At 46.1% G+C, this 13,801-nt stretch overlaps 2 protein-coding genes and 1 pseudogene across 2 annotated transcripts in view; 2 read left to right on the forward strand and 1 right to left on the reverse strand.

The window, feature by feature from the left end:
- MRPL18 (mitochondrial ribosomal protein L18) overlaps nt 1-8,292 on the forward strand; it is a 12,285-nt gene extending 3,993 nt beyond the window's left edge. The window contains exons 3-4 of the mRNA XM_006152243.3: nt 5,885-6,116; nt 7,942-8,292. Of these exons, the coding sequence (XP_006152305.1) occupies nt 5,885-6,116; nt 7,942-8,013 (304 nt within the window). The 3' untranslated portion in view covers nt 8,014-8,292. The remainder of the gene's footprint in view (nt 1-5,884; nt 6,117-7,941) is intronic.
- On the reverse strand, nt 1,560-2,233 carry LOC102477447 (39S ribosomal protein L19, mitochondrial pseudogene; annotated as a pseudogene).
- Nucleotides 8,293-10,259: 1,967 nt separating the features above from the next.
- PNLDC1 (PARN like ribonuclease domain containing exonuclease 1) overlaps nt 10,260-13,801 on the forward strand; it is a 26,301-nt gene continuing 22,759 nt past the window's right edge. The window contains exons 1-3 of the mRNA XM_006152244.1: nt 10,260-10,367; nt 10,719-10,776; nt 11,046-11,119. Of these exons, the coding sequence (XP_006152306.1) occupies nt 10,292-10,367; nt 10,719-10,776; nt 11,046-11,119 (208 nt within the window). The 5' untranslated portion in view covers nt 10,260-10,291. The remainder of the gene's footprint in view (nt 10,368-10,718; nt 10,777-11,045; nt 11,120-13,801) is intronic.

The raw sequence follows: 13,801 nt of genomic DNA on the forward strand, positions 1-13,801 counted from the left end.
CCCTGTCTCTGGCAAGTCTGCATGCCCTATAGCAAAAGTCTCTAAAATTAAATTAAAATTGTTTAAAAAAGTTGATTTTTTGGGGGGGAGCGAGCCCTGTATTGTAGTGGTTAAGGGAGTCAGATCCCATGTTTCTGATTGTTGATTCAAATCTATTTATTTTAAAGAATTATTTAATTTTATTATTTTTTTAATTTTAAAGACTTATTAATTGTATTATTATCTTTAAAACTTGGTATAGGGTTTGTGTGTTTCCCAGAGAGAGAGAGAGAGAGAAAGAGAGAGAGAAAGCAAGCCTCTAAGTCCAGGACTCCAACCCCAGTCTGCCATAATTGTCAGAGTGAACCAACACTGCCAGGGAGAGAGGTGGGGAGAAAGCATCCCTAGTGGGGCATGGCCATGCTGCAGTCCCTTCTCCTCCATTTGTCGATCTCATCAGGGCTGTGGGCATATATGCATAGTCATGTTCCTCAAGCTGTCGGGGCAAAGACTTGAACTACCCTAAAATTTTTATTTTTTTAAAGTTTCATGAATGAGAGAGATAGGACTCCCCAGTAGGGGGGTCTGATGCCATGATCTGTCTTTAGCCTTCAGCCAGCCCTGGATCATGGGCATTTGCATATTCTGTGTGTTTGGATGAGACCCAGGCACTACTTTACAGAACGTCTTATTTCACTGCTGTGCCACTGCCCAACCCTGGGATTAGCACTTTCTATTTAAGTTTTTCAAATTTTGCCAGAGGGCATATTCACTTGCTGGGGAGAGAGAGAAGAGAGAGAAAGTGAGAGTACCCCCTCGCACCCTCTCCACACCTGTGGGCATGGTCGTGCAGCAATCACTTCTCCATTTGCCCCTAGTTTTGGGATTTTAGCCACATAGGCACATATGCCTGGCATGTCTCAAGCTACCTGGTCTAGGATTTAAACCGTGCAGTAGGCCATGTGGAATCCAGCCTCTTTAACCTCTGGCAGACCCAGGCTTAGCTTTTTAAAGTGTGCTATTTATGGGGCCCGGACTCAGTGGACTGAAAAACGCTCCGGGCATGTATATGGGCCCAAAGTCCTGAGATGAAAATGGAGAAGGGACTGAGGTGAGGTGATTTCTCTCTCCCTCTCTGTTTCCAGTGAGTACCTGTACCCTATGGCAAAAACCTTTCTTTTTTGGGGGTAGGTAATACTTCTCTTTATGGAATAAACTGGTGTGATTTTTTTAAATACTGGTGAAACAATGGGTGCTTAGTTCATTTAATGACCAATGACTAATTCAATAAATGAAATTAAATTGGTCTCAACGTAAGTTCTCTGAGAGTCAACACATCCTCTGCAAGTAACCAAATTCGTTCTCACAGTCAGGACTTTTTTGATGCTTCAATTTTATCCCACATTGCAGCTTCAGTTTTTGAAGTGTCATGTTCCCTCATCATGTCAAATTCAAGCCATGGCTGACTTCACTTTTGAGTGTTTTTCATTTGTTCTTCAGTTAAACAGAGATCGAATCTGATTCCTTTAATATTAAAATTTGGACGTTCCCAGCATTTAGAAGAATCTGATTATTAAATATTAAATATTAAAATTTGGACGTTCCCAGCATTTAGACCAGGACTTGGGCTTCATTTTTACCTTTAGATTACTGACAGGAGCTTCTTTGCTGGGTTTCTGTGCTACTGGCTTCATGCTCATATCCAAAGTGCGCTATTCAGGGAGGGCATCTCGTAGATAAGCAAGCCGTCATCCAGCCGTTTCTCTAGTTTGACCACTTTGATCTCCTGGATACGAGGATTATAAAGTTCAAAGCAAATCTCAACACCTTGTCCTTCAATAGTATTCCTAAGAGTAAAAGTGGCTCCAAGTCCTTTTCCTGATCTCTGGATACAAATCCCCCAAAACTGGCTGATTTTTCCACTGGCATATGGGTCGGCTATAGTAACGCGAAGTATGCTTCCAACATAGAACTCGAGAATATGGAGTATTTTTCTCCTTTCTAACTTATCTTTTCTTTCTAGTTGAAATTTCAGAGGATTTGTTCTTCCCCTTGGAGGAATAAACTCAGGACTCAAGAACCGCCGGCGACTGAGACCGGTGCAGGGAGCAGAACCCTGGCGGCTCTGAAGCTCCAGGCCACGCCAGTCGGCGCCGCCCCGCAGGCCACCATGCCTGCTCCAAAAACCTTTCTTTAAAAAAGTATTATATGTGTACTTAAAAATCCTAAAGGAAATGCAGTTTCTAGTGTACTTTTTTTTTTTTTTGAGGGGTTTTTGCTATAGGGCGTGTGTGCTTGCCAAAAAGACAGAGACAGACAGAGAGCAAGAAATCACCCCCCCCCAAGGGGGATGGTCACGCCACAGTCCCTTCTCCATTCTCCTCTCGGGATATTGGGCATGCATGCAAATACACCTGGCATGAGTTTAAGCCACCGGGTCCGGGACTTGAAGCACGGTTGACTACATGGGAGTCCAGTTACATAGCCATCATGCCATCTGCTGGTCCCCTTGAGTGTACCTTTCTAGAGCTAGTCTATAAACATAAACTTGTGTATTTTAAATTATAAATCCTAGCACACCATAAAGCACCTTATGCCTCTTTCTTTCCCACCCCTCCAAGCACACCCTTAAACATCGGAGACCCAACTGTGGTGGGTATGTGCTGTTAAAATGACACTGTTCTGGGGGACTAGCAGTTAGCATAATGGCTATGTTGCTGGATTCCCATGTAGTCGACCGCGGTTCAAGTTCCGGACCCGGTGGCTTAAACTCACACCGGGCATATGTGCGTGTGAGTGTTCCCCAAGCCACCAGTTCTGGGACTTGAACTGCACAGTCTGCTGTGGGGGTCCTAGCTGCTCCAACCACTGTGCCAGTGGCTGGGGGTGGTGGCTCCAAGTCCTTTTCCTGATCTCTGGATACAAATCCCCCAAAACTGGCTGATTTTTCCACTGGCATATGGGTCGGCTATAGTAACGCGAAGTATGCTTCCAACATAGAACTCGAGAATATGGAGTATTTTTCTCCTTTCTAACTTATCTTTTCTTTCTAGTTGAAATTTCAGAGGATTTGTTCTTCCCCTTGGAGGAATAAACTCAGGACTCAAGAACCGCCGGCGACTGAGACCGGTGCAGGGAGCAGAACCCTGGCGGCTCTGAAGCTCCAGGCCACGCCAGTCGGCGCCGCCCCGCAGGCCACCATGCCTGCTCCAAAAACCTTTCTTTAAAAAAGTATTATATGTGTACTTAAAAATCCTAAAGGAAATGCAGTTTCTAGTGTACTTTTTTTTTTTTTTGAGAGGTTTTTGCTATAGGGCGTGTGTGCTTGCCAAAAAGACAGAGACAGACAGAGAGCAAGAAATCACCCCCCCCCAAGGGGGATGGTCACGCCACAGTCCCTTCTCCATTCTCCTCTCGGGATATTGGGCATGCATGCAAATACACCTGGCATGAGTTTAAGCCACCGGGTCCGGGACTTGAAGCACGGTTGACTACATGGGAGTCCAGTTACATAGCCATCATGCCATCTGCTGGTCCCCTTGAGTGTACCTTTCTAGAGCTAGTCTATAAACATAAACTTGTGTATTTTAAATTATAAATCCTAGCACACCATAAAGCACCTTATGCCTCTTTCTTTCCCACCCCTCCAAGCACACCCTTAAACATCGGAGACCCAACTGTGGTGGGTATGTGCTGTTAAAATGACACTGTTCTGGGGGACTAGCAGTTAGCATAATGGCTATGTTGCTGGATTCCCATGTAGTCGACCGCGGTTCAAGTTCCGGACCCGGTGGCTTAAACTCACACCGGGCATATGTGCGTGTGAGTGTTCCCCAAGCCACCAGTTCTGGGACTTGAACTGCACAGTCTGCTGTGGGGGTCCTAGCTGCTCCAACCACTGTGCCAGTGGCTGGTATTCTACCACTTACTATTTACTTTGCCAGAAGGCATGAGAGCTTGCCAGAGAAAGGTGAGGGGAAAGCACCCCTTTTGGTTCATGGTCACGCTGCAATCCTTCCTCTGTCCTGTGAACATTTGGGCCACACATGCGCCTGTGCCTGCATATTCTTCCAGCTGCTGGGGCTGGGATTAAAACGGGTTGATTATGTGAGATCTGGCTCCCTTAACCACTAGGCTATGAGGCCAGTCTTCTACCACGTTTACGATTTCAGCTTTTACATTTAAGTTTTTCCTCTAAACATTTATTAGGCTGTTGGGAAAGTCATCATGTAGTTTTCTATGCAAAAATACGTCGTGACTTTCCCGGCCACCCAATTTTTTTTTTTTTTTTTGGAGAGATTTTCACTGTAGGGCGCGTACGCTCGCCAGACAGACAGAGAGAGACATAGAGACAGAAAGTGAGAAATCACCCCCCAGGGGGGATGGTCACGCCGCAATCCCTTCTCCTCCATTCTCCTCTCGGGATCTTGGGCACGCACGCACATGCGCCTGGCGTGAGTTTTAAGCCACCGGGTCCGGGACACGAACCGCGGTTGACTACGTGGGAGTCCAGCGACATAGCCATTACGCTAACTGCTGGTTCCCTCGGCCACCCAATATTTTGATGTTACCGGGAAGATAAAAATCTTGAAGTTCAGGCATTCCTTGACTTACAATGGGATTATAGACCAGTAAGTTTATCATAAATAGAAAATATTTTAAATCACAGATCTCTGTTTAATACACATAACCTACTGAACTTCATAGTTTAGCCTAGGCTACATTAAATTTGCTCAGAACACTTAGACCTGCAGTTGGGCAAAGCACCTAACAAAGCCTATTTTATACAGAGATAATTATGTAATTTGTTCAGTGCTGTAATGAATGGTAGTGTGGGTACTCGAATGTGGCTTTTCCTGAATGCACATCACTTTCTTTTATTTAAATTAATTATTTTACTTAACTTTATTTATTTTAAGTTGAATAGAGAGGGACAGAGTGAGAGCGAAATAGAGAGATAAAGCAAGCTGCCAGGTCTAGGACTCAAACCATGGTCGGCCATGTGAGAGTCCAGTACCCTTAACCACCATGCCACTTGCTGGCCCCTGCACATCACTTTCTCACCATAGTAAAGTTGAAAAATTGTAAGTCAAGCCGTCGACCATCTGTATGTCCCCACCCAGTGTGTGTTCAGCAACTTAGGTCTGCCTCTTCTAATCCTTTTTTTTTTTTTTTTTTGGGGTGCCCCTTTTTATTCTTTTTTTTTTTTTTTTTTTTTTTTTTTTTTTTTGCTATAGGGCGAGTGCGCTTGCCAGAAAGACAGAGACAGAGAGACAGAAAACGAGAAATCACCCCCCGGGGGGATGGCCTCGCCACAATCCCTTCTCCTCCATTCTCTTGGGATCTTGGACACACACACACACACACAGAGGCGTGCGCGCCCAGCGTGAGTTTAAGCCACCAGGTCCGGAACTTGAACCACAGTCGACTACATGGGAGTCCAGCGACATAGCCATTATGCTAACTGTTGTTCCCTTTTTTAAAAAAATAATTTATTTATTTTAATTTGACCAGGGAGAGACAGAGAGAGAGAGAGAAAGCCACCAGGTCCGGGACTCGAACCGCGGTCAGCCATGTGGGAGTCCAGCGTCCTTAACCATCACACCACCTGCCGGCTCTGGTCCCTTTGAATCCTATTTTGAAGTGATTTGTAAATAAATCTTAGCTCCTGAGAAATACCAAATTTCTTCTTGATACTTCTTGTTAAGTGGAATATTTGATTTATTATTGAGGCTATTCTCATAAAGGCAGAGGAAAAATACCTTTTCTTCATAAAATGCAGGTTAAGTATGTTGAAGTAAATAACCAAACGTTGAATTCTGGAGAAATACTTAGGTGTTCTTCATTTGAAGTAATTTAACTTTAGGATAGGTTCTTGATTTTCTTCTTGTCTCACCCCTTTTAGGTTGCGAGTTACAAGGACGCAGCATCATATCGAAGCATTTGTTGAGCATTGCAATGGCCAGGTTGTGGTTTCGGCATCTACTCGTGAATGGGCTATTAAAAAGCACCTTTACAGCACCAGAAACGTGGTGGCTTGTGAGAGTGTAGGACGAGTTTTGGCAGAACGCTGCTTAGAGGCTGGGATCCACTTCATGGTCTACCAACCAACCCCTTGGGAGGCAGCTTCAGACTCGGTATTTTTATTCTCATGTTTTAAAAGTGTTAATTCTTGACTTTAGATACTTTCACAGTAATTTTCATTTACTAAGTGCTTTGTTATGTTAGACCCTGAAGAGTCGTAAGTGCTTTGTTATGTTAGACCCTGAAGAGTCATGTTACCTGGAACCAGCAGTTAGCGTAATGGCTATGTCGCTGGACTCCCACGTAGTCGACTGCAATTCTTGTCCTGGACCCGGTGGCTTAAAGTGATGCTGGGCGCGTGTGCGTGTGTGCCCAAGATCCTGAGGGGAGAATGAAGGAGAGGAGACTGTGGCGTGGTCATCCCCACTGGGGGATGATTTCTCGCTTTCTGTCTCTCTGTCTCTGTCTATCTGGCAAGCGCACACGCCCTATAGCGAAAACCTCTCCAAAAAAAAAAAAAAGTCGTGTTACCGCATTTACCCCTCACAGCAGCCCATGGGGAGGGCACTACTCCCCCATTCTGAACGTGATAAACAGGCTGACCTGCTTTGAGTCCATGTGTGACTTTCAAACCCAGAGTGACTGATCCTGTACCCCGTGATGTCAGCCGCTGTGCTTCCCGTTCACGTATAGCATCTTGTTTATCTAATCTGTTTAAACGCTGCTGACGTTTGACATCTCTATATCCCTTTTTCTTAAATAGGCTTACTTTACTTTGATATAAAAATATTCTTCCATGTTTCTTTTGCTACTTTTTTTTTTAAGGAATTATTTATTTATTTATTTTAATTTGACCAGAGGGGGACAGAGTGGGAGAGAAAAGAAGTGAGAGAGAGAGAGAAAGTGAAAAAGCAAGCCACCAGGTCTGGGACTCAAACTGTTATTGGTCATGTGGGAGTCCAGCGCCCTTAGCCACCACGCCACTTGCTGGCCCTGCCACTTTTGTTTTTTAAATTTTACAACAGGGTATGTTTGCTTGCTTGAGAGAAAAAGAGAGGGAAAGTGAGAAAGCATACCCTGGGAGGATGGTCATGCTCCCGTCTCTTCTCCATTCTCCCCTCAGAATTTTGGGCACTTTGCCTGGTTTTCAAGCCATCTGATCCAGGACTTGAACCGCATAGTTGGCCATGTGGGATCTAGCCGCCTTCACCACCACATTACCAGCTCCCCTATGTCATTCTTCTTTTCATTTTTAGAAAGATTTTTGCTATAGGGTGTGTGTGCTCATCAGAGAGAGACAGAAAACGAGAAACCACCCCCCAGGGGATGGCCATGGTGGTGCAATCCCTTCTTCATTCACCTCTTGGGATTCTGGGCATACATGCACATATGGCCGGTGTGAGTTTTAAGCTGCCAGGTCCAGGACTCAAACCACAGTCAACTATGTGGGAGTCCAGTGATAAAACCACTATGCCATCTATTGGTCCTCCCATGTCATTCTTTTTTTTTTTTTGGAGAAGTTTTTGCTATAGGGTGCATATGCTCGCCAGAAAGAGAGAGACAGAGAGACAGAAAGCGAGAAATCACCCCCCGGGGGGATGGCCACGCCGCAATCCCTTCTCCTCCATTCTCCTCTCGGGGATCTCGGGCATGCACACACGTACACGTGCCTGGCGTGAATTTAAGCCACGGGGTCCAGAACTCAAACTGCAGTCGACTACAGGGGAGTCCAGTGACATAGCCATTATGCCAACTGCTGGTTCTCCCCCCCCCCATGTCATTCCTAAGAGCACTTTCTGAAAAACCTGTATATGCTGGGAAGCTAGCAAGAGCAAATTAGTTTGCTATTTCTCTCTCTTGGAAAGTGAACCATTTATTTTCAGCTTACTTGTGGTGGTGACCTAATCTTTGCCCTTTTTTTCTGCTCTTCTAAACCAGATAAAACGACTACGATGTGCCATGACAGAAGGTGGTGTGGTGCTACAGGAACCTCGGAGAATCTATCAATAAAATAGAAGCATTAATTATTGAAAGTATAAAGTAAAACTGTCAGCTACTACAGCCATCAAAAGAAAGCATCTGGAAGAACACCGGCTGGGAAGTGTTGCCACAATAATGTGACAGAAATGTTATGAATAGTATTTATACTAATGGTCATCCCGTTCATTCCCCTACTCCTTGTGTTTGTATTAAAACCAAGGGCTTAATTTGCCCTCCTCTTGGACCTGAGGAAAGTATGTAAGAATTGTGTGAAAGTTATAAAGTAAAGGTCTATCATGAACTCACCTCCTTCTATGAGTTTTTCTCTGCCTTTGAATTCATTGTGGAAAGCTAAGACGAGTCTGTAAAGAGCTTAGTGTGTTAGTGTGTCCGCCTTGTGATGAGTGATCTCAACAGATGGTAGTTGTTTGCTGCTCAGGGCATGGGGATTTTCTTTTAATCTTTAAATAGGAATTGCCAATATGCGTCTGTTTATTAGTACATATGATCTTAGTATCAGAAGATAAAGGGGCCAAGGCTAACCTCCCTTGGGCTCTTCATCCCTACCAGCTGGATTTGGAAGACGAGTGCTGTGAGGAGCTGAAGTGGAGGTGGAAACAAACAGCCGCAGCATGTGCTCAGCAGGCTGTGACGTGGATGCTTAGGCAGGAGGTGCGGCTGGAAATGCACCTGAGTGCCTCGCCGTCGGTGCTCTGGCAGGTGGGAGCCACAGCCGTTCTCTAAAGCAGATGTTAACAGGCGATGTGATCAGTGTGATGAAGCCCCTGTAAATAGTGAAGATGGCTGGCTCCTAGAGCAGCTTCCAAGATTTTTAACGTATACCCAATTACATATTTAGAAGTGAAAAACACGATTGCTGCTAATCTGAGAATTCAGTGTTATTTTAAAAAGATGATAGGGGGCCGGCAAGCAGCATGGATTAAAGGCATTGGATTCCCACATGGCCGGCCATGGTTACATGGTTCGAGTCCTGGACCTGGTGGCTTGTGCTCTCTGTCTCTGGTCAATATAGAAAAATAACGATAACAATTCTTTAAAAAAAAAAAAAAGTTGACAAATCTACATCAACTTTTTTTTAAGAATTATTTTATTTAGCATTCATTTATTTAGCTATTTATTTTAATTTGACCAGAGAGGGACAGAGTTAGAAAATGAGTAAGAAAGCCACCAGGTCTGGACTTGAACCACAGTTGGTCACGTGGGAATCCAGCACCCTTAACCAGCATGCCACCTACTGGCCCCTATACCAACATTTTAAAAAGTATGTTTAATTCTGAAAAAGCTTCAATTTCCAATGATTTACTAGCCCCTTTCTGGTCAGTAAATAGTCCCATGGAGACCTTTAAAGTGTATTGTTCTGGTATTTCTTATCCTCTTTTTATTTTATTTTTTTCGGTTTTTGCTAGTAGGGCACTGGCGCTAGTCAGAGAGAGAGAGGAAAAGTGAGGAATCACTGGGGTGGTGGGGGTAGGGGGCACACCGCAATGCTTTCTCCATTCTCTCAGGATTGGGTACACACACCAGGTCCAGGGCCTGAACTATGATGGGCCATGTTGGAGTCCAGTGCCTTAACCACCACGTCACCTGCTGGCCCCTCTTCCCTCATCTTAAATATTGGAGTACCTCTAAACCAGTCTGGTTTTTGGAGGCTGTTCAAATAGAAGCCAAAGGTTGAAGGGAAGACACTAAGGAAGCCCCGGATTGACAGCTGGGGGCTCAGGTGTGAGTGACGGTGTGGGAGATTTCTGCAAGGCGTCTAAGTGCACCTGTAATCTGCGTCGGGATTCCTCACACAGGGCAGCCTGAGGCTTTGTGTTCAGATTGGTACAAGTGGAGACTGGTGAGGTGCGTAAGCAGGGAGAGGAGGAATGTCTGAATTGGGGGAGAGCAGGGGCAGACACAGGCGGTGACGGCTTGTCACGAAGAGCTGTGGACCTAACGGGACGGTTGGCTTGGAGGGTGCCCTCAATTGCATTTGGCATTGCAGCCCCCCTGGTGGCTTCCAGCTGCCCTCTCTCAGCCTCCCACGCCTCCCTAATGACCTCATCTTGAAGGCTGCGGAGAACCGGAGAACCGCTGCGTCCACCCGCACACCGTAAGCAACCTAAGCTTTCTGGCAAGGCTGGACCATCAAAACCCAGGCAGGTGAGGGCGCCCCAGCGGGTGGAGGTGCGCGGGGCGGGGCGGTGGCCGCTCTCCACGCGCGAGCCCTTTAAGGTGCTGGCGGCGCGGCGGAAGCGCGTGGGCAGCGCGAGGCAGCGCGAGGCGCTCTCGGAGCTGCGTGGCCATGGACGTGTGCGCCGACGAGTTCGAGCAGAGCCTCCCCCTGCTACAGGAGCTCGTCCTGGGCGCGGACTTCGTGGGTAAGGCGGCCGGATTCCGGGCCTTGTCTCCGGAGCGCCTGCCTCCAGCGAGTTGGGGCCGCCCCCGGGGCTGGCTCGTCTCCAGGCCGCCGGGGCTTGGAGGGGGCCCCTTGGGCTTTCTGGGCAGCAAAGGCACCCTGGGCCTCGCCTGTGTGAGCCACAGCCCTGTGCGGTTCAAGTACAACAGGGGAGGCCTGGCTGGTCCTGTCTTGACTCTCCGCTAACCCCCATTGGCCTCCACCTGGCTTGTTGAGCAGACTGAGCCGCGTGCTCGGACCCTGCGCATTCACCTGCAGAGCGGCGGCAGTGGCCGGTGCCTGGGGACTCTAGTGTTTTTGCCTCCCCCTGCAGGTCTGGACATAGAGTTCACTGGCCTTCGGTCTAACCTGTCTGGGCCCCAGCAGATCAGGTAAAGCCAACTTTGCCCTGGAGCGGTGTCCCCTCTTAACCCAGGACAGACCGCATTGTTTCTCAGCAGATGCTGGCTGGCATCTGGGAGGGTAGGAATACTCTGAGGGTTGCTCCCAGGCGTCTGGGGACCCGCTTTGTCCGCGTGATAGACGTGTTCTCTAGTTGAAAGGAAGAAGGAAGGCCTGCCCTGGCTGGGAGAGGCCAAGCCGGCTGACCCAGTGCCTTGGTCTGATGTCAGCTATGGAACAACGTGCCTGTTTTTTACAGTCTTTTTGATTTGCCATCAGAGTGGTATCTCAAGACCCGTCAGAGTGTCCAGCAGTTTACAATCTGTCAGATCGGTGAGTTGAGTTTAATATTTAGCTGTTTGCTTCCAGTTACTTCCAGTTATTCATTTTTTTTGATCTTTGTGTTTTCTACTGGGAAATAGCTTTGATATTCTTCAGCGATACCGCGTATCCTTTTGCAGGCTTGTTTTATTTTTGGCCTTTTGCTGCCTTTTGCTTATTGGGCCAACACTTTGGGACAAGCAGGAAATTTGGCTGCATTGTCTCCATGCCTCAATAAATCACTGCTAAGGAATAATCACTGTTGCCTGCTCCGTCTTTCAAGTAAAAAAATGTGAGTGAATTTCCTTTTGAGAGAGTTTTTGCAGGGCCAGCAGATGGCGTAGCCGTTTTGTCGCTGGACTCCCACATGGTCTGCTGCAGTTGCAGTCTACTGGATCTGGCGGCTTGAAACTCACACTGGGCACGTGTGTGTGTGCCCAAGATCCCAGGAAAATGGAGAGGGGATTGTGGCATGGCCATCCCCCCGGGGGAGTGATTTCTCACTTTCCCTCTCACCATCTCTGTCTCTCTTTCTTTCTCAGGTGAGCACATGTGCCTTATGGCAAAAAAAACTCTGGGGGAAAAAAAAAGTTTTTGTTTGAGAGAGATTTTTTTGCTATAGATGTGTGTGCCCAACCCCATAACCATTACACCATCTGCTGGTTCCCACAAAAAAGAAACATTTTACAAATAAGATCCTAGTATAAAAATTATGCTTTTTTTTTGTTTGTTTTGTGTTTTTTCACTTCATTGGGTTTGATGGGGTTTAGAGATCTTTCTATATCAGCACATATAAATCTGTTCATTTTTAACAGTTGTATAGTATTCCAAACTATAAACGTGTGTTTCCTTGGTCTTCTAATAATTCATACTTCGACTACCATTTACACATGTGATTGCATTGACTGTCTTTATGTGCCCAAGATCCCAGGAAAATGGAGAGGGGATTGTGGCATGGCCATCCCCCCGGGGGAGTGATTTCTCACTTTCCCTCTCACCATCTCTGTCTCTCTTTCTTTCTCAGGTGAGCACATGTGCCTTATGGCAAAAAAAACTCTGGGGGAAAAAAAAAGTTTTTGTTTGAGAGAGATTTTTTTGCTATAGATGTGTGTGCCCAACCCCATAACCATTACACCATCTGCTGGTTCCCACAAAAAAGAAACATTTTACAAATAAGATCCTAGTATAAAAATTATGCTTTTTTTTTGTTTGTTTTGTGTTTTTTCACTTCATTGGGTTTGATGGGGTTTAGAGATCTTTCTATATCAGCACATATAAATCTGTTCATTTTTAACAGTTGTATAGTATTCCAAACTATAAACGTGTGTTTCCTTGGTCTTCTAATAATTCATACTTCGACTACCATTTACACATGTGATTGCATTGACTGTCTTTATGTTACTTATATTTATGCCTAAAACATGTAGCACATTAGGTGCGTGGGTGAACTTGCACATTTATGTATCACTGTACGTTTGTGAGTGTGCATCCAGGATACTCCAGCAAGAGAACTGCAGAGTTCCTGAGTCTGTGTCAAACAGCTGCATATTCCCTGCTGTGCCTCTGTCTGCAGCTGTCCTCGGGTACACTGGCTGTGAATGTGCTGTTCCCCTCACTGACGCTGGGTGTCGTCAGTCTTTAAGTTTTTGCCTACCTGATAGAGGAAAAATGATATAATTCTTATTCTGATTCCGGTGGGGGTTTTTTGTTTCATCTTATTTTGTTTTAGTTTTTTGCCATAGGGTGTGGCACTAATTAGGGATAGAGACAGAGAGAGGAAAGTGAGAAACCTCCCCCCCCCAGGGGGGATGATCATATCTCAGTCCCTTCTCCATCCTCCTCTTAGGGTCTTGGGCATGTACCCACACATGCTCAGTGTGATTTTTCAAGCCACTAGGTCTGGGGCTTGAACTGCAGTTAGCCACAGGGGAGTCCAACGCCTTAACCACCATGCCACTGCTGGCCCTGGTTTACATGTCTTAATACAGAGGTCAACCTTTTCTGTAAAGGCCGAGATGGTACACAGGTGGTGAGGCAAAGTGGTTCCCGTCACCACGACTCAGTCGTGCTTTCGTAGTGCGAAGTCAGCCATGGTACTACAGGAGCCAGCATGGCTCTATTCCAAGGAAATGTGTTTGACGGAAGCAGGCACAGGCCAGCTTTTACTGACCCCCGCCTTTACTACAGGTGACGCTGTGCGCGTGTCTGTGTTTTCCTTTCGGTCTTTGCCCTTTGCTGTCTTTTGTTCTTTTGGTTGGGGGACAGCAGATGGTATAGTGGTTATGTTGCTTGACTCCCACATGGCCAACTGTGGTTTGAGTCCTGGATCCAGTGGCTTGAAAATCACACTGAGCACATGTGTGTGCATGCCCAAGATCTCAGAGTGGAGGAGAAGGAATTGTGGCATGGCCATCCCCCTGGTGGGGTGATTTCTCACTTCTCACTATCTCTGTCTCTCTCTCCAGTGAGAGCATGCATCCTATGGCAAAGACCTCTTAAAATATTTTTTTCTTTGAGAAGTATGAGAAACAGTTCTTATGCTTATGTTGTTCTCTCCCCACTTTAAGTTTTTATTTCTTTTTTGGGGGAGGTGGGTAACACAGGCTTTTAAAAAATCTTTATTTACTTCTATCATGAGTGTCTACCATGAGTCTCAGACAACCCTCCTAACAGGGTCTTTTTTTTTTTTTTTTT

This window comes from Tupaia chinensis, unplaced genomic scaffold (genome assembly GCF_000334495.1).
Source record: "Tupaia chinensis unplaced genomic scaffold, TupChi_1.0 Scaffold000346_1, whole genome shotgun sequence".
NCBI classification, from domain to species: domain Eukaryota; kingdom Metazoa; phylum Chordata; class Mammalia; order Scandentia; family Tupaiidae; genus Tupaia; species Tupaia belangeri.